The following is a 21780-nucleotide window of genomic DNA, read 5'->3' as shown; positions in this document are numbered from 1 at the left end:
ATTTATAGGGATTTTCAAGCCATTAACAGCAAAAATATCTGATTCTGGTCAGTTTTATGACCGTATAAATAAATAAAATAGGCTTACTGTCACTTGTGCTAGTCTTATACTTAAATGGCATATGTTGGAGTTTATTTTTACTGTCAGCCTTAGTAATGCTAAAATAAGTGCACTTACTGTTTTCCTTCACAAATAACTCAAACTGGGCTTGATATTGAATCAAAAACATGCTTTTCTTTTGCAGCGGCTGTCAATTCTGCTCTTTTTTTTAGGTAAATCGTGGTTTGCAGGGTCTGCAAACTCTTCATGGTACTCTTCACAGAGTACCATGAAGTACTTGTCTAAGGGACATAGTATTGATATGTGTAAGAAAATGAAAAAAATGTTAAATCATAATTTCAAATGGCCATCCTGCTTGTATCCGGTTAGGGTTGTCTATTGGCTGAGCAAGTTTCCTCTCTCCTAACATGAACTTCATGTGATTGGTCAGCAGCCACGATGGCGGTGGCTAACAGTAAACAATCGCTTTTCATACATATAGTAAGTATTTCATTCATACATGCAGTATAGTTTCACCATATTGCATAGTTACAATCCAATGTCCAAGGTAAAATAAACGCATAAGCAAAAGAATGTGACATTTTTAACGTCATCTGACTTTGATCTTAATACAAATGCATTTCCTTGAATTCTGGAGATCTCCAAAGTATCACTAAATGAATGGGCACCCCCAAAGTAGTTGAAAGTGACACCTTAAATGTTCTTCTACAGCAGGGGTCTTCAACGTTTTCCAGACCAAGGACCCCCAAACTGATGGCGAGATGGAGCAGGGACCCCCTAATTATATATATTGTATAAAATTGTGTTATATCAAACTGGTCCTATAGTGCCATGTGTACATTGATGACTGAAAGACATCTTCTGCCTCCATTAATCTGTTTGCTACAGTGTGTTGAATTCATGTTAATGTGTATTTAAAGACATTTCAATTAGTGGAAAAAATTGCAGGGGGGTGGGGGGAATATAAAAAAAAGTCTAATCAACCAAAACTTTCGCGACCCCCATGCAGTACCTCCGCGGACCCCCTAGGGGTCGCGGACCCCCTGTTGAAGACCCCTGTTCTACAGTGTTTGGTTCCAAAATGAAACACTTTTGAACATTAGACTTGGGGAACTGGCAGCCATCTTGGACTTTAATGGCTCTCAGAGGTCAAATCTGACTTCCCTCCACATGTGAAAATAATTCATATGGGATGCACTAACTATGTTAGAAATGTCATGCTTTTGTCATAAAATGTACAATTGTTGTTCTTAACTGCTCTGCTATATGTTAGGGTGACTAAATAAGCTTTCAGTCAACAATCTGTTGTTCTGGAATTATTAAAAAGTCAATGAAGTTCAAGACCGGATTACTAAGCTTCTGGAAGGGACATGATTTCACAAATCCCTTTTTGGATAGGCCCTGGTGTTAAACCAAAACGTAGCTAGCTTGAAGCAATGTGGCAATATTGGAGATTATGTGACTTGATTTTTGGATTTATAATTATTTATTTATTTATCATACAAAGACACTGTAATTCCATGATGGATTAAAAAGCTTCTGGATGGCCTACAATCACATGGAGGACATCATTGAAACAGAGCACTTCTCTGTTTCTAAACAAAACAGTAAGTATCTGCACTGTATTGACCTGGAGATATTAAATATATGACATAAGGTGAGCTCAGAAAGCTGAAAGAGAGACATGTTAGGCATACACCATTAAAAATGGTGTCTGCTAATGTACCTGTCTAACTAATTCTTTTAACTGTTTCCTTTTTTTAATGCTAGTTATTTTGTCAGAATTTCCATAGCCTATGAATAGCCTAGTTGCAGTACCTATTGGATAAAAAGTTGAACTTGTTAGCTAAAAATATTTAGTTAAAATAGTTGGCTAAAAGTCATGTGTGGATAAATAGTTGACATGTCCAGCTTCTACAGTACCACTCTTGTATGAGAGCAACCTTGGACAAACGGCCGTAAGAAATATTACAATTGTATTCAACGAAGCATGTCCATGTTACAGATGCTGAGCAATCAGCAAGAGGGCCCCTAAAAGGGCTGTAAAATAGATTGTAACCTCTGCTTATGTTCATCCTCTCTGCCACAGCCAGTGATAAGATGTAGCCTCCTGCTGTGACTGAGCAGTATGGTTTTCCTGGACATTGAAGGGCCACGGTTCAGCTTGAATTCCCTTGCCCTTGGTTAGACAGAAATGGTGCTTTTTCAACTCACTCCATTCGCACTTTTCCACACTTTCTGCCTGCGTTCCGCCCTTGACGGGCGTCATTTCATCAGTGGCGGAGCGTGGAGGATCAAATCTTTACGCCCGTAACCTTTTAGAATTAAAGACAAGGCCGCTGTCCGTGGTGCTGAAATCCCTATGCTTCCCTTAAAATGTGTTGTTTCACATTAAAGTGTCGCTGTTTATCATGGTTTATTTAGCGGCGGAAAATGCACTTAAAGTTAATTCAATTCAATTCAATTTTATTTATAGTATCAATTCATAACAAGAGTTATCTCAAGCACTTTACAGATAGACCACACTCCAGAATTACAAGGACCCAACAGTTCTAATAGTTTCCTCCAGAGCAGCAACAGTGCGACAGTGGCGAGGAAAAACTTCCTTTTAGCAGAAACCTCGGTCAGACCAGGCTCTTGGTAGGCGGTGTCTGACGGGCCGGTTGGGGTTAGAATGAAGAGTGGCAATAAAATAGAAAAATTAGTAGTTTGTAGAAGTTTTGTAGTAGTTCATGGCATAGCAGACGCGTGCGCTACAAGGCACTAGCAGGACGTAGCTAGAGCAGGGCACCGCAGTTGCAGTTGAACATGGCATCACAGAACGTGTAGCGGGACCATGGCGACAGCTGCTACCCTGATTTCGGAGCGTCTCTGATCCAAGGGAACATGCTGGGGAAAAAAGAACATAAGGACTGCGGGGAATGACTCCCAGAGCTAGGTTAGTAACCACACATTTCTGGGACATGGATGCACATAAATGAAAAGATAGAAGATAGAGGAGAGAGGAGCTCAGTGTATCAAAATAAGTCCCAGCTGTCTAAACTATTACAGCAAAACCAAGAGAGACGAGTAAAGAGAGCTCCAGCCGCCGGGCTAGAACTCTCCCCAACCGGATCGGGCTGTATGCCAAGTCTCCTTAGTTTTATTATATTCTTGATTATATGTTAGATAAATCTGACAACTGTGTGACTAATACTACTCCTAACAATATTCGATTCTATGCCCTAACTAGTGTATCAAAATAAGTCCCAGCTGTCAAAACTATTACAACAAAACCAGAGAGACGAGGTGAAGAGAGCTTCCAGCCCGGCCGGGCCAGAACTCTCCCCAACCGGTATCGCTGTATGCCAAGTCTCCCTTTGGTTCTATTATATCTTGATTATAGATAGATAAATCTGAAAACTATGTGATAACTACTACTCCCTAACATTATCGATTCTATGCCCTAACTAGGTATCAAAATAAGTCCCAAGCTGTCTAAAACTATATACAACAAAACCAAGAGAGACAAGGTAAGAGAGCTCCAGCCCGGTCGGGCCAGAACTCCCCCCAACCGGATCGGGCTGTATGCCAAGTCTCCCTTTAGTTTATTATATGATAGATAAATCTGAAAACTATGTGACTAACTACTACTCCCTAACAATATTCGATTCTATGCCCTAACTATAAGCTTTATCAAAAAGGAAAGTCTTAAGCCTACTCTTAAATGTGGAGACGGTGTCTGCCTCCCGGACCCAAACTGGAACCTGGTTCCACAGGAGAGGAGCCTGATAGCTGAACGCTCTGGCTCCCGTTCTACTTTTAGAGACTCTAGGAACCACCAGTAACCCTGCATTCTGGGAGCGTAGTTCTCTCCTAGGGTTGTAAGGTACTATAAGCTCCTTAAGATAAGATGGAGCCTGACCATGAAGAGCTTTGTAGGTGAGAAGAAGGATTTTAAATTCTATTCTAAATTTTACAGGAAGCCAATGCAGAGAAGCTAAAACAGGAGAAACGTGATCTCTTTTCCTGGTTCCCGTCAGAACACGTGCCGCAGCATTCTGGATCAGCTGTAGAGTCTTTATGGATTTTTTCGAGCAGCCTGATAGTAAAGAATTGCAGTAATCCAACCTAGAAGTAACAAATGCATGGACTAAGTTTCTGCCTCATTTTTAGACAGGATATTCCTGATTTTGCAATATTACATAGGTGAAAAAGGCGATCCTTGAAATTTGCTTTAAGTGGGAATAAAGGACATGTCCTGACGAAAGATGACTCCAAGATTCTTCACTGTGGTGCTGGAGGCCAGGGTGATGCATCCAGAAACTATATCTTTGGATAGTGCGTCACGGAGGTGTTGGTCCGAGAGCAATAACTTCAGTTTTATCTGAGTTTAACATTAGAAAATTACAGGTCATCCAGGTTTTAATATCCTGAAGGCACTGTTAGCTGATTAGTTTCATCCAGCTGATTGATAGATATAATTGAGTATCATCTGCATAACAATGAAAGTTTGGTGTTGTTCTAATAATACTGCCTAAAGGAAGCATATATAAAGTGAACAGGATTGGACCGAGCACAGATCCTTGTGGGACTCCATGACTAACCTTGGCGTGCACAGAGGATTCATCGTTAACATTAACAAACTGAGATCGATCTGATAAATAAGACTTAAACCAGCTTAGAGCAGTCCTTTAATCCCAATTAAATGTTCTAATCTCTGTAATAAAAATATAATGGTCAATGGTATCAAAGCAGTGCTAAGATTAATAACACAAGTACGAGAAAAGTCCTTTGTCTGAAGCAATTAGGGGGTCATTAGTAATTTTCACAAGTGCTGTCTCTGTGCTATGATGAACTCTAAATCCTGACTGAAAATCCTCAAATAAGCTGTGCTATGCAGAAAGTCGCCAGCTGTTTGGCGACTGTTTTCCCTAAAGAATCTTAGAGAAAAATGGAAGGTTGGATATAGGTCTATAGTTGGCTTAAAACATCTGGATCAAGGTTTGGCTTTTTCAGAAGAGGGTTTAATTACAGCTACTTTAAAGTACTGTGGTACATGCCTGTAATAAAGACAATTGGTTATATTCAGTAGTGAAGTGTTGACTAATGGTAAAACTCCTTTAAATGCCTAGTGGGGTGGGATTCTAAGAGGCAGGTTGATGGCTTAATGAAGAAATAATTGAAAATTTAAATTGATAAAGATCAAGTGAAGCAAAGCAGTCAAAACATGTATTGGTTTTACAGCTGTTTCTAACGTTCCTGAGTTTAGAGATAACCAGTTTAAAGGCAGGTCTTGGTGAATTTTGCTTCTAATAGTTATAATTTTATCATGAAGAACCTTTATAAAGTGTTACTATAAGAGCTATGGGAATACTTGGCCAGTAGAGGTGTGACCTTTGTTAGCCTGGTACAGTTTCTGAAAAGAAACCTGGGGTTGTTTCCCATTTTCCTCTATCAATGACGAGTAGTACGCTGCTCTGGCATTACGGAGGGCCTCCTATACGTTTAAGACTTCTTGCCAGGTTAAACGGAATTTTCCAGTTGGGTGGAGCGCCGATCTTTTCAATTTTCCGCGATATTTGCTTTAATTTGCGAGTTTCGTGTTATACCCTGGAGTAACCTTCTTGTTTTATTACTTCTTTTTTAGAGGGGCAACCGAGTTAGAGTCATTCGCAGCGAGCCTGCTGCCTACAACAAATGATCGATTTGGGGGGGGACTAATAGCAAGGAGTCCTCCGTTATTTGGGACTTGGTAATGAATTAAATGCTAACGGGAAACGCCCTTAATTTAGCTACAGCACTATCAGATAGACATCTTGTATAGGATGTTTTGCCCAACGGCGTGTAGTTCAGCAGGTATAAACTCAAAAGTATCAAACAGTGGTCAATTTGGAAGGGATTCTGTGGGAACACTATTAAATGTTCAATTCAACACCATATACCAGAAAGATCGAGGGGGGTTGTTAAAACGGTGAGTCGGTTTATGTACACTTGAGAGAAGCCAATAGAATCTAATAGAGAGATAAACGCAGTGCTAAGGCTATCATTCTCATCGTCCACATGAATATTAAAATCCCCTACAATAATAACTTTGTCCTTTTTTAGCACTAAGTTCGATAGAAACTCTGCAAATTCGGATTAAAAATTCAGAGTATGGACCAGGTGCTCGGTACACATAACAAATAGACCTGGTGCTTGATTTCCAACTTGGGTGTGAAAGACTAAGAACAGACTTTCAAATGAGTTATAATTTAGTTTAGGTTTAGAGCTAATAGTAGACTAGAATCAAAGATAGCTGCAACTCCACCTCCTCGGCCTGTGCCTCAAGGAATGTGAGTATTAATATGACTGGGGGGGGTGGACTCATTTAGACTAACATATTCTCCATACCCACCCAAAGGTTTCAGTAAGACAAAATAAATCAATATTAGAATCTGATATCAATTCATTTACTAGTACACCTTTAGAAGAGGGAGATCTGATGTTTAAGAGTCCACATTTAATTCTCCTATTCTTTTGAACTATTGCACTTGTGGTTTAATTTTATGAGGTTTTCATGCACAGCTCCTCTTCTGTTTACCTTTGATTTAATAATTTTAATGTCGGGGGGCAGACACCGTCACTATGGGATTTTTACTAGGTACACCTGGAATAAAGGAACACCTGGAATAAAGGAAATTAAGTGCACCCATCGGTGCCAGGCAGTGATGTGACCAGCTTTGAAAGTAAATGAACGAGAATAAAAACACCTCCACTACCTCCTCTCTCTCTTTCTCTCTAATGCACACACACAGAGAAAGAGAGAGAGAGAGAGAGAGAGAGGTCAAGCTGGGATAATTAAAGGAGTCGGTCACTATTGGAATATAACATCCGCTTTGAGGCAAAAGGCAAGGAAAAGCGGAAACAAATCAAAGACACAGAAAAATATCAGAGGAGGGAGATAAGAGTCTAAATCGACCTCCATCAGTGCTGACGTCCAGCGTTGGCAGATGCGAGCAGTGTGCTCCATCTCTCGGTATCCAGTTCCAATGGACCAGCTCAGCCTGTGCGGACTCTAAATCGCTGCCCAGTCAGGAACGAGTGAAAAAAAAGCGAGCGGAGGGAGGAAAACAATGCTATGGCTCATTTATTTGCCGTGATTTGAAGTGGGGTTCATCTTTTTTCTTTTTTTTAATTTCCTTTTCTTATTCCAAGTCGCTCGAGGAAGTGTGGAGACTGCTGCCGAGATCAAGTCCACGCAGGGAGAACGGTAGGTTGCAGTTGTGTGCTGGGGGATATGGGGTGCGTTTGTAGTTACACCGAGGTTCTCAAATGTCAGGGACCCTAGTTATGTTTAATTTTGGTTTAGGGACTCACATTTGATACAATTTAATTCCCCAAAAACCACGTGAAGGAATGTTGTTTTTGTTGTGTATTTTGAAGTAGATCGGTCTGCCATGTACTTTGGGAGATTACAGTATGAGAGTGGAACAAAAGATCTGTATTCTGATGTGTTTTGTATGAAGGATTATGCCATGTTGAAAAAACGTTAAAGTGAAATGAAATATTATTTGACACGAGGGATTTGACCCAAATTGATTAATCATTGCCCCAGTAACACATTCCCTTATGTTAATATTAATAGTTAATACACTGCAAGTATTGGTCCAAAATTGAGTCTACCCTATTAACTTGAATGGAGGGAACAAAATATTAGAAACGCTCCTCAAGTATAATGCAAAACAATAGAATAACAGAACTATTAGGCTACGGACCCATAATTATGGGTCGCTGCTGCAGACTTGAACATCCCCTTAATGGTGTTATGCCATGCTTATACTTAAAAGTCTATTACAATATAATGCAATCTAATACAACAGCCCTGCTATAACATCTAGCTTTGCGTAGCTCACAATGTTCCATTGACGTTAGCGGAAATGTGTAAATTCAATAATATGTTTATTGCTGAGGTCATAGTTAAAGATGGTGTTGTACTGTTTTTTGTTGTATATTTATATGTATTTTGTATTGTCATTGACAAACATGATAGTATAATAACAACGTCAATGCAAAAACATAATTGGGCTAATATCGTAATGAAAGTGAGCTTTGAAGCAGAGCAGTTGCACTGGAAAGCATTTGACTCTACAGGTGTACCTAATAACGTGGACACTGAGTGCATTAGCATACAAGTCAACAACCTTACAAACTGTAGCATCAAGTTGAATCTCTAAAACAACAAAAACTCATCATTATAACCATCTGGACTGTAAGATTCATTGCTGTTGTTTAAGACTGCACTTGTTTTGGCCGGGGGTATTTAAAGGTACTCTAAGCGATGGTGGGTGACGTTACTATTTTCAAACACTAACTAAATCCTTCTTGTTGGTTATTGGCTGGAATGCTAGAACAGTGTTTGTGTATGCTTTGTGGTGCAGGTGGGTTTGTTTTTGTAGCTGTTTGTAGACCCTGGGCGGTCTACAGGGGCTGCACATTTTTACAGTATGTTCTGACATCTACTTTATATCCTATAACACAAGCCAACCACCCATGCTTTTCTGTTGTTGTTCATTGGTCTTGCTGATTCTCTCCTAAACACACAATTAAATATTGGATTATTACAAAAAAGATTTAATAACAAATGTGTCACAGCAAGGATCCATTACCTAACATTGTCTATAGTTTGTCCCATCATGCTGCAGTACCACAGCACTAAAACAGCTGCCTTAATCCCAGAATACAATTTAGAGACTAACAATACCAATTTCACTGCAGAGCCACTGTGTATTCAAATCACATGGGAATATTAAAGTGATATTGTTGTGATGGGAAAAAAGGAAGCATAATAAGATCACTGCTGATCACAGCACACACCCTGTAGGAATCTGGCAGGAATATTGCAGTGACACTAAGGGAGATGCCAGGAAGAGTATACAGTTTATTGTTACACACGATCTGTCCCAGGAAGAAGGTTGTGTATTCTAATTCTGACTTCTGAGTGTTTCTTCTCTGATGTCAGAGTTTTAATGCACGTCCCCCTGGTTAATTGCTATTCCATACATGAAGCAGTGTGGAGCCAAACATGGAGACCCTAAATAGGACCTCGTTTGTTTAACTCAGAGGGTGGGGCATATCTCTTGTGTGAACAGATTCGTACAGACAAGTTGACTTATTATGCCTCCAGAGATCTTTTATTTTTCATTGGCTACTGTCTGCCAGACAATGATGACTGAAATCTCTCTTGGCTGTAATTGCATAGCACCCCCATTCATGGCCTGAGTAAAAACGATACGAGCGGATGGCAAAGATCAGCTGAAATAACAAATGCAAGAGAATAAAATCAGATTACTTTTACATTTTCATTATTTCCCGTCTATATGTTCTTCACAGATAACACAATATAGGCATGCCAGAGCGTTATTTGACAAACATCTGACATCCATCACATGCAGTCACTTCCGTGGCAACAAAGAATTGTAATTTATGAGGATTCAATGACTCCATCTGCAGACGCTACTGCACATCCAATTTTATTAACGCAATATAGCGGGATGGTAAGCAATCGTTATTGTAGCATTGCAAAGCATTCATTTCCTTTTTGGATGCACACACGTTTATTGCTGTTGAGTAGTACCTTCACTTTCAACTGAACTGCCACAAAAGAAGTAATAGTTATAATTTAGATTCACCCATCTGGAACATTGGGGAAGCACAATGATTCAACATCTTAATAGAAAACAAACTCAAATACAATTCATTCACGTGAAACTTATCAGAATTGGAGATACTATTAAGATGGATGAGATTGTTCTGCTTTTCAATAGAGGAGGATGTGACTCCCCTCCATCCAACTTCCAACCTGTCTGATATCATCCATCCATCATAATGTGAAACAAAACTAGTGAGCAACAATCAAATGTGATTGGTGGGTGTCTGTGCATGTCCACTTTTGCTTTCCTTATTACAACACACTCCCACTCCCCCAGTAAGAGACATAAAAGTGGGTGAACGGTAGTGGGGGATGCAAACAGATTGATAACAATTGAGGCAAAGAAATGTACAAATCAAACCATTCATTCTGCACTGGCATAATCTACTCATAAATCCTGCAGCCTGTCAGATGAAGCTGCTGTGAGTTAAATTGCCCTGATCGATAGCATCAACCAACGTTGACAATTAGAATGGACAGCGTGCATGTGTGAGAGACAGATCGATATTACAGAAAACTAGCATTTGAAAACACAAGAAATCATGAGAAAACACAGGAGGAAGTGTCAGACATGTGAGTTTGATAAGGCGAGTCATTGAAATGGGAAGAGCAGGAAAAAGTGATAGTTATATTTCAAAAGGCAACATCTTTTATGAACTTGCTGCCAGTGTGTTTACTAAATGCCTGAATACAATGAGTGACACAGACCCTCATACATAAACAGACCATGGTTGATTGATTTTCTCAAACATTTTCCAAATGTATTACTTTAAAGGAATAGTTTGACATTTTGAGCAAATAACCTTTCATTAATAATGCCTTATAACTGTAAGTAGAACCCTATTTTGTGTTATATTAGTTTCATCTGTATAAATATATTCCTGTGCAAACCAATATGATTTTTGAGCATAATACTTAATAGTTGTTTTGAAGTCATTCATTTTGTACGCAGCTTTTGCAAAATTGCCTCCATTTAGTCATGCAGATAAAGGAAAGAATGCCCAAAATAACAAAAAAGAAGGTCATGTGGCTAAAAGAGGGTTACAATCTATCTTTACGCTTTTAGCAATAATGATGTGACGTTACGATCACCCTTCCACTGAAAGCATAAAAGTAAATCTTGTGTGGAAAATGGATATTGATTATGCAGTCATGCAGTTGCCATTGCGCTTTTACTTCTGGATTATCAGTCACAAATCAGACTGCAAGTATTCCAACACAAAAACATGTTGAACCTTAACAGACAATGTACGTTCATTATTATTCATTCTACTCATGGTTGGAGTAACCCTGCTGCCTTTCACTGTGTATGAAATAGAAAGTGTGACTGGTAGCTATAGCCTGTAAAGCATCATATTGCCCCAGACGAAATCTGAGTTTCTGGGTTGCTTTGAACTTTTGTGAGGTTTACCGTATATCAATAGCATTTGAGCTTTTCAGCTGGCCAGCTTACATTACCAACAAGACTCTGCATCGCAGACTGACCTGTCACGGCAGTTTATCATGTAAACTCTTAAAATGCATCGCTTTTTCAAGCTTGTCTAAGTACAGAGAGATGGAGTGAGGTTTTTAGACCAAATGCTCCGCTGTGAGAACGGTGATCCTTCTTGAGGTAGCCTGACAGTGAGCCACACACACAAACAACCTCTAACAAACGCACGCACGCACACACACACACACACACACACCACACACACACACACAAACACACACACACACACACACACACACACACACACACACAACTGCATCTAAGCAATAAGCAACATGCAATCATTTTACTTTATTTCTCTTCAATACAGACATTCACAAATGCAATCCCAAATCCTACCCTACAACATCTGCTTATATAGTGAAAATCAATGGCTGCAGAGCCCAGCTGGACAGAGCAGTAGTGGCAAAATAAAGAAATCAATGCATTCTTATTAACAGAGCAGAGCTTCCTTTACCGCTGACACAAAAATGTGTGTGTGTGGGTGCGTGCGTGCGTGCGCTCGTGCGTGCGCTCGTGCGGGCCCGCGTGCGTTTGTATCTGACTATGTCTGAATTGATGATGGTGGCTGCTGGTTGTAGGCAGGATGTGCAAGTGCATAATCATGTTTGTGTCTGCCAGTCAGTGTCTCTGATTGTTGGTGGCTAGTGTACAAGTGCTACTTTGTAGGCGTGCTCTGCCTGTTTATGATTGTATGTGTATGTTTGTGTTTTTGTATGTGTGTGTGTGTGTGTGTGTGTGTGTGTGTGTGTGTGTGTGTGTGTGTGGTGTGTGGTGTGTGTGTGTGTGTGTGTGCAGGGTTGAGACTATTGCTCAAAGTCAGTGTGTTACTCTTGGGTTAGTGCCACAGTGTTCTCCCCGTACCTTGGCCTCAGTCTATTTGTAGACAAAAGGATGCTCTGAGACAAATGATTTAGCACCTGTCAGTCAGCGCAGAAGGACGAGAGATGAGAAAAGAAAGAGGTCAGAGATGGGGGAAAGGAAAAATGATGGAGGCTTTCAGAGAAACCAAGAACGAAGGAGAAATTAAATGAGGGGAAAGGGGAAAGGGGAAAGGGGAGGAAAAAGTTCAAGCAGGAGAAGGAGAGTTTGATGAGAGGAGAATATCCGATTTAACTCGGGGTCATCACATAGCTCAAGGTCCTGTGAGCAATTTTCTCTTTCCGGGAAATGACAGCTTCTATTTCTGTGGAGTTGTTTGCCTAACACCAGCTCACAGGAACTGTGTCTGGCCTTCGGGCCCGCTACCAAACCTCATCATAAGAGTAACCATAACAACGGCTGAGGCCGACCTGCACCACTGGCAGCACAGGGATGTGAACTTTACTTCTGCCTCTAGCCCTCTGACTGTCTGCTGCACCTCTGAAAATAAGAGAAGATCATAAGAGTGCTATGCAGTGAATCTTCTGGGCTGTTAATGTTTGGCCAACCCGACTATGATTGTTCAACAGAGTATTATTTGTTCGGGATGTGAAAACAAAGCGGATTGTCAAGAAGAACACAATTGTAATTTCAGAAATGCCCAAACAAACAAACTCGTAGTTCCACTGGAGTCCAGTGCAAAATAATGTTTGCAGAGCACAGTGTGTGGATGCATGTCCGGAGGTTGAGGCTGATACTGAATGCTGAACAAGCTTGTGTTGACTGCTGTCTGGTCTGGCAGAAATTTCCAGTTGCTCTCATTTAACACTCAGATCTATGTACACAACATTACATTCAAATCATCCTATGTATGTGTTGAACAGTCAACAGAGAATTATTGTTGACCTCGTTTTTTTAGGCCAAACGAAGCAACCCCCTTTATGAAAACATCAACAGTGCTGAGAGCAGTTTAGCTAACAAGCATCTGATTGTGCAGATTATGTATGTTCCGCACAGGATTACTGAGACTGAAATGAACAAATTGACTTCTTACCACTGAAATCCCACATCAGCATGACAAAAGATGAGCGCGAGGGCAAACTTATTGGGGGAGGACCTACAGTATACTGTGAGACAAGTTGCAGTCAGCAGGATTATTTAAAGAAACCTCTCCACAAATGTGTAATTTTTTTTGTTGCCTTCTTTCTGTTTACAGACTCTGCAGGTGATCCTTGTCTCTACATTTCATCAACCTTGTCCTAACACCTAATACGTGGCATGATTGCCGCTCAGTAACACTGCAGTGAGCAGAGAAATGCATAAGCTATTTTTTGTACCTGGCAGGGTGCATTTTACATTGATGTTGGGCTCATATTGTAACAACAAATATCCGGCAGTGCATCCTGCTCTGTGTGTATTCTTAGCCGAGTGTCTTCCTCTTCTGACACTTTTCAAGCAAGTCAAAGCTTTTTTTTAAGTCATCGCACTGTGAGAAGTAACACAACCTCAATGTCAGACCAAGGCCTTATTCAAAATTCAATTTTTGTGCTCTCTCTCCCCAACAATAGAAGTATATAATTTCTCTCCACGCTTGTTTGGAGAGCTCTGGAGAGGAAATGGCATGCTTTTGTTAATAAGTGTCTCTCTGTTTTTGCTGAAAGAAGACGATTGAACAGCTTACAGTATGTGGGTCACATTGTATTAGGCTTGCTGGCTAGCCACGTAAATGTGCTCTAAATCAAACATGCAATATTAAAATCCAGTTCATTTCTCATTTGCTTAATAATGCAGCGTGGCTGCACTGAGAATGGCTTCTCGTTTACTAAAACAGTGATCCTAGTTCTTTAGCACTTAGGCAGTAAATTACTGGTCTTGAATGGATTATAACAGTACAAATGAGACATGCTTGATATCTATCTGACAGAACATTTCAAACACCCTGCAAACTGAATATTTAACAGTCACAGTGGATTTCAGGCACAGGACCCTTTCATCACTTATCGGTAATGAGAGCTGTGTGCACTCTAATTCTAACAATTAATAAACTAGATGATCTGCAAATCATTCAGAGCGAGATGTAAATGCTATCAATTATCTGGCTGGGTGATTCTGCAGTCTTAAGTAAACTAGAAATTTCAAAGTCAGACAGGATTAATGGGATACGGGAAGGCGGGCCGGGGTGCACATGAATGTTTTATAACAATGTGAGACTTTATTTTGGATCAATGAGATGTCTGCTTCTCTACTGGATGAAGATTCTCCAGTATGAGGCAGGAACCTCAGCTAGCACAATAAATCTACCTACTGCTGTCACTGGAACAGAATGACAGGCTCAGTGTGACATTTCAACATGTATTTTATCTCCAACCCTGCAGTATCTTTATGCGATCTGCTGCAGATGAGCTATTATATGAACACTGCTGGGCTACATGACATTGGATGTCCAATGAGAAACTGTGGAGCGGAACAATAAATCCCTTCTGGGCTGTGTAGAAGTAAAAAAAAGTCTACATATCAGTTGCTCAGTAATGGGTTTATATCAAAGAAAGATATTGCTGCAAGGTGAAGCAAGCAGCCAGGGTTGGTTTCTTGATCAGATCATTAGAGCTCATTGCCACTTTAAGTTTACTCTGAGAAAGTAAATGTGGTTTCTGAGATTATAGCGGTCAACATGGAGACTCTGTCTTTTTAATGCACATCTGTGTGTGTGTGTGTGTGTGTGTGTGTGTGTGTGTGTGGTTGTGTCTTTTAAAAACAAAGAGAGAGAGAGATGCAGAAATAGAGGGAGTGTGAGTGTGTTTGTGCGTGCATTAAAAAGACAAGAGAGAGGTCCTTGAGGCAACCTGCACATCTTTTATCACATCTTTAATTAATTGAAGCCCATAATAGAAGCTGCTGCAATTTCACTGAACAGACACAGTTGAAAGGAAAACAGGAGGGGATAAGGAGGTACTTTAATGTTCCCATGCTTTTTTCTTTAATCAATCCTCCCTTGCCATTTCACAGCCATCTGCATATACAACATTATCTGCAGCTACTGTCAATCTTTGCTTTGCGGATGAAATACATTACCATGAAGAAAAAAACATTTGTTGTTGTAACTGATTTTAGTGATTTATTCTCCTCTCTTCCTCCGCCTTCTCTCTCCAGGTTTTGTCTCTGAAGGTCTATTGTAAAACCGCCATGGCCCTCTTGCGGTTCTCCAGACTCGTCCTAATCATTGTGGCCCTCATCCCTCGACCGTCTGTGGGATGTCCCTCTGGCTGTCGCTGCTACAGCCTCACAGTGGAGTGTGGCTCTCTTGGGACCAAAGAAATCCCACAGGATGTCCCCTCTGTCACCGAGGTCAGTTGGCAAATCAACAATAAGTTAGGGCATTAGCTGCCTGTGCATTGCAGCTGTCCCTCCCGCATCAGTGGTTTTGCATCAGTTAACTCCCTCTCTGATCCATTCTTATTACCCCGAAATGATTGTGCTTAATCAATTCGCTGTGACCCTCTTTGATGTAAGCCTGAGGGAGGGGCAGCACTGTTGGCTGTGTAATTATTCATTCTTGCTCAGAAAGCGACTCTTGCACACCCTCTGATCCTCTGTTGAGAAGATGTTCAACATTACACCTACATTTCCTCGTGGGTTCAGGCCCCCCAACATTATTGCAGCTCATGCATATTAATGAAAAGCATGTCCCACATAAATTGATTCATTAACCTCAATCAGCAGGTCTATCTCGTCGATCATACTTCACCTCATGGCCCATGTGTGCTTCTCTGAAAACATCACCAGTGAATGCACATTGGAAATCAAGACAGCCATGCGTTATGGGTTAAGCACATACTCTTGTGTAGCTCCAATCACTCAAACATTTTTTGTTTGCTGACAAGGTCTGTGTTCTGCAGCATTTGGCAAAATAACTCAACCACGAAAAAATGCCGCACAACCCACATCATCATAGTCATTATTATCACAATCCGGAACTAGCTCATTCCACATTGTTTGTGCTGCCTACATTAACATATAGCCAAAGCTCTGCACAGTCCCATGCAAATAGATCTAATGGAGGCCATGCTAATGTAATCTCTCCTCATGGTTAATACATGTTTCTACTCAGTGAGAACAGCAACAACCCATGCTCACTCTCTTGTACTGAACAGAACACCAATTCAACCATCACATCCCCTCCTTTGTGTCTCTAATGTAATCAATTTGTGATCACTCTACTAATTTGATTTGTCTCAGACCATATTCCTTCAGGACAACGCTATAGTGCAGATTCGTCTTCAGGACCTGACTCGCCTTGGCAGCCTCCATTACCTCTACCTTCAGAATAATAGCATCTCAGCTCTGGAGCCTGGGGCGTTTCTCAGCCAGGGGAAGCTGCTGGAGCTGGCCCTCAATGGCAACCTCATCCACCTGGTCACCCCAGATATGTTTCGGGGTCTGGAGCACCTCCGGATCCTGTACCTCGCCGGGAACCAGATCACTAGAGTGCAGGACTACACTTTCAGGGGACTGCAGGTTAGAGAGCTGAGATTAAGGGAGGGATGGATGGACAGCAATGTTAAATGCTAATTTTTTTTTAAGCGTTCCAAAAACGTTAACTTAATCCTTTTTGGTACAACAAAAAATGCTTCAGTTTTGCCAGAAAAGCTAAAGCTATTTCAGTACGGGATGCCTTTTAAATACAATGATGTCTTCAACTATAAATCCAATTCATGACAACATGTCTGACTAATCCCTGCCTCACAGTATTACCCTACAAATTGAGTCAGGTCGAAATTCTTTTCATTTCTTTTCTCCTTTAACATTTTCCTTCCTCTGATGTCTTTTTACTGTCTGCAGCGTCTGCAGGAACTCCACCTGCAGGAAAACAGCATAGAGCTGCTAGCGGAGCAAGCTCTGTCTGGCTTATCATCTCTGGCCCTGCTAGACCTTAGCAGAAATCATCTCCGCACCCTGGGAGCCTCGTCCCTCAAACCGCTCGTGAGCCTGCAGGTGCTCCGTGTCACAGGTAGGCAGAGCAGATACAAAATACCACACTGCGTCTCACTGTTACATGATATAATCCTCCAGGATAAAATTGTACTCTGAATGTCTTGAAAAATACTTTCATACCACAATATTGAAGAAGTGACACTGCTCGAGAATGGACTGCTATAGCCACGACCTGCAGGCTCATGTCAATGAACATAAAGTGCATTTTGTCAAGTTTTGCATATCAAAGGATTTCATCCAACTGTAAAACCAAACCCCAAAGACACAATGTTAAATAATAAATCAAAGGAACACTGTCTACAAAAGGGACCTCCAATCCAGGGCAATTAGTCCTGCAATAGGCACCAGAGGAGCTCAAACAAAGCAACAAAACAAAAGTATTTACCAAACAATATTACCTCAAGGTCAATTTAGCAGCTCTTCTGGAGCTTTCAACCCTATCACATGATCTTCAGCAGTTTGCTCAGCTGTCATGGAATTTTAGATCTTTAAATTTCCATTTCTTCTGAGCACTTTAGGAATATTCTCATCCATGTTGACCTTAGGAAATTGCATTCAGCCGAGGGAGTTTGCTAAGTTTTCATGGAATTGTAGATTTGTACTGAACACTTTAAGAGATTCTCTGCCATATTGGCTCTAAAGTTGGGCTTTTAAAGTTCGTTCTTGTCTTGGAAACAGTAGTTGACAAAACCACACACTTTGGTTTACCTTGTGTTCTTCCATTCTTCACCTCCAGAAAACCCATGGCGCTGTGATTGTGCTCTGGGCTGGCTGAGAACCTGGATCAGGGAAGATGGACAGCGTCTGTTGAGCTCTGCCGAACAGCGTCGGCTGATGTGCTCTGAACCGCCTCGCCTCTCCCACCTCAGCCTGGTGGAGGTGGCACCCAACAGCCTAGTCTGCATCCCCCCTGTGGTGCAGCTCGAGCCCAGCCACCTGACTGTGCGACTAGGGGAGAGCCTCAGAGTCTCCTGCCAGGCTTCGGGATACCCTCAGCCTCAGGTGACCTGGAAGAAAGCCTTGCATGGCAAGGCCCAGTTATCACCTCGAGGCTTAGTTCAAGAGCTGGGACCCAATGGTGAGCTCTTCAGGCCTGGAGCTGGAGGAATGGTGACATCCCTGCCCAGCAGTGGAGAGATCAAGGTTGGGGGTGTTGGAGGAATCCAGGGACTTGTACGTGGGACGGAGGAGGGTGGCGAGAGGGACAGCTTTGATCCAGACATGGGCAGTGGCATGTTGTTCCTTAGCAATGTCACTGTAGCGCATGCTGGCCGCTACGAGTGTGAAGCCTGGAACCCTGGTGGTGTTGCCAGAGTTACCTTTCATCTGGCTGTCAACATGTCTTCTTCTTCATATTCATCCCAGTTCTGGCCTCGTTTGAACATGCACTCCTTTGTTTCCTCTTCATCTAACTCCTTTTATCAGCCAGAGGTTCTGGATGTTAGCCAGGAGCTGCTCTATGAACAGGACAGCATGGACTTCTATGCTCTTGGCCCTACTACACAGACCGCCATTGCAGTTGGCATCTCCTTGCTGGCACTCACTGCCATTCTCCTCTTGATTATGATCTACACTCGTCACCAGCAGTACCGCAAAGAAGAAGGTGGCTCCTACTGTACCAGCAAGGAAGAGAGCATCCTCTATGTAAACGACTACTCAGACGGACCCACCACCTTTGCGCAACTGGAGGAGTACCGCGACGACCACGGCCACGAGATGTACGTACTCAACAGAACCCAGCCTGTCCTGGGCTCCACTTCCTCCAGGTGTCCCATGATGAGCGGGTTTGTCCAGCAGAAGGGTATGAAGGAGGCTCTCCTTGACCACGAAATGGTGCAGACACTGACCAGATCAGGGGGAATGGGGCTTCTCAGAAACCCAGCAGATGGAGGAGAGGGACCCTTAACAACAGACCCAGAGGACCTCTTCCTCAGTCAGAGTCTCCTCTTTGGATCGCAGGTTGCTTACGAGATCCACTGCTAAGGGGTTTGAATTGTGTGCTAATACAAACATGATATGTTGATGGACTTAATTAAAGACATTAAAGGAAGCCAAGTCGGTGCAATTATTTGAAGTATAAGAATATTTTGTGGGACTCCAAAATAGGGAAGAGTTAGTTGTGGCTAGGGGAACCTGGATCACAATCAGCCTCTCAGAGATCCTTATCTAATTGATTGTATGCCATCAAGCTGGATCAGAGGGACAAACATTTAACACGGAAAGTAACAACTGAACCATACCTATCTTCTCTGACTCAACCCTTTAAAGATAATTAGTGGTTAACTTTATCTAAAACATAGTGGCACATGGTGGCAACTTACAAATGTGGATTTAACCAGTGAGTCAAATTTTGTACTCTTCTTTAGTTTTTTTGTGTGTGTTTTGTCAGTGTTTTGTGTAAATATAATGAAGCTAATTTTCACTGTGAAGTGCATATGTTTTGTGGACCTTGTTGCAGATCCCATTACAAGTAGACCTAAACCGTTCCTCTTGCTGAAACTACATTGTCATTACCCATAAGTATGTGGGCGTGGGTGGGTGGTTTTGTTTAAAGAGGTTCATTTTGAATGCAGCAAAGTCTGTCTGTTTTTTTACATTTCTACCATGGCATTGTATTTCTGATGTGAACATGTTGTGTTGTTTGTTTTGCGACACTAGAACAAGGAAATAACATTTCTATTATCTGAAATGGAATTTTTAATGGAATTAATTCCATTAACATCAGTCTGTAAAACCACTCCAATGTGAATATTTTACATTTTGTCTTCTACATAATAAAATGTATTTTAAAAGATTCAATGCGTCTTTTCTTACAAAGAAAACCCTTTAACCCATGACGTGGTAGGTGAAAGTTGTTTTTATAGAGACCGTTGATTACAGTGACTGTTTAAAGGTCAGTCTGTGATACATAACCATGGTCCATGGTACATAACCTTTAATTATTTTCCTCTGATGCTCAGTACTGTAGTTTCAGGTGTGCTTTTGGAGTTACCCATGCACTAATATAGGAGAAGGATTTTGGAAATGGATTTTTAACGCCAGGTCTTTGCTTCATACCAAGACCTAGAGCCTTATTGATTCTCATTCAGGAACATGTCAATATTCTTTATTTCAGTTGGCATGGCTGTATTCTAACTGTATCAAATGCCACGTTTATTTCACAAGCAACCCAACAACTGAAGTCAATCAATGGGAAGCGATCCTTCTTCTCTCCACTTTACAAAACGTCTCTCTCTCTCTCTCTCTCTCTCTCGCAGTGAATGTTTGTTGTCTCCTTGAGCCTAATAGACGTCAAAACAAACAAAAAAACAAATACTCACGGACCCCAACCATAACAAAAAAGCGTGTTACACAAATGGTTGAACTATTGCTCTAAACATCGATAGGTATTTGCAACAGTTACAAATTAGAATAGAAAACAACACTTGTCAACAAAGGTAGAAAATGGTCTTGGCTCATCCGACATTTCATTCACAAATGCACACACAAACACACACACACACACGTAGACAACCCATGACAGCAACACTGACAGTACAAATACTCCATGGAATTGGGAAATAAATGACGTCTTAAATATGTTGTTTTAGCCAGAGGCATCCTGTAGCGCCTACCAGAGTTTACCTTGATGGGACGATCACAGAGTATGTTTTGTGATGACATTTCTATAAAACTCGGCAGTGAACTTCAAACGACACTGGATGTACAGATTCAACCACAGTAGCCTCACAGCAGACAGCTGAGCTAATGTCAGGATCACAAGTAGAACATTTTCCAGAGACTGAAAAACATACACACACAAAAACCAGACCTGACTAAAGCATATAATACATAATATGTATTATGCAGCCTCTCTCAAATGACAAAATGTGAAATTCTGTAATTTTAGTTGTCGTAGGAAGCAAACTGTGTCATTTCATGTCCAACGAAGCATTACTTACGATGATTGTCGTGGACACAGTGGCAAATGCGCAAAATGTATAATGTGACTGGCATTTAGAAGTGTGTCTGTTGTTTTGTAAAAAACCCTCTATCACTGAATACACACTGAGTGTGCTAAACTGTTGTTTAATTTGTATACAGCGTGCACCTCCTCTAATCATTGCACATTATTTTCAAAGATCTCCCCCAGTGTACCTGCAGGCTGTGCTGTTGATTAGAGACCGTCATAATTGATTTAACAACCAGACAATTATGCAGAAATAATAGTGTGGAAAATAGAAGTGTGAAAATCAAGGTTTAAATGTACTGCTACTGGTAAGAACACCCCACTAAAAGGCTTTTCATTTTCCAAAATGCGCATGTGGGATAGGTAAGGCGATTGTTCTAACATTTTATGATGGTGTAAGAGGTCTATGGTTGAAGATTTAATATTCCAGATTCTGGAAACTCGTTTTAGAGCTGTGTCTGAATCTGAACATTTTTCATATGCTTGTGGGGGAGTATAACAGTTTTGGTTTTTGGTATTCAATTCATACAGTTGTCCAATGTTACAATACTTTTTTTTTATCAAAAAAGAGATAGCACATTCTCTAACAGTTCAGTACAATCATAATGCACATTCACACAACATAGAAAATGGATGCACTCCAATTGTTATTGCTGGAATTCTGTACCAATCACATTTTGCTTTCCCTTTTCATAGCAAAGGTTGCCTGTGATCCCATCAATCAATAAATCAAAGTGGGGATGGTTCTCACATTAT

General features: G+C 41.1%; 1 protein-coding gene across 1 annotated transcript; it reads left to right on the top strand.

Annotated features, from left to right (window-relative positions):
- The first annotated feature begins 6861 nt into the window (after positions 1-6861).
- Positions 6862-19850, top strand: lrrc24 (leucine rich repeat containing 24). The gene is made up of 5 exons (XM_032532217.1): positions 6862-7291; positions 15234-15428; positions 16320-16598; positions 16923-17091; positions 17812-19850. The coding sequence occupies exons 2-5, from the start codon at positions 15267-15269 to the stop codon at positions 19056-19058; spliced, it is 1857 nt and encodes a 618-aa protein (XP_032388108.1). The 5' UTR covers positions 6862-7291; positions 15234-15266; the 3' UTR covers positions 19059-19850.
- Positions 19851-21780: the final 1930 nt, after the last annotated feature.

This window comes from Etheostoma spectabile, chromosome 12 (assembly GCF_008692095.1).
Source record: "Etheostoma spectabile isolate EspeVRDwgs_2016 chromosome 12, UIUC_Espe_1.0, whole genome shotgun sequence".
Classification (NCBI taxonomy): Eukaryota; Metazoa; Chordata; class Actinopteri; order Perciformes; family Percidae; genus Etheostoma; species Etheostoma spectabile.
This window is presented reverse-complemented; position numbering and strand designations above follow the sequence as displayed.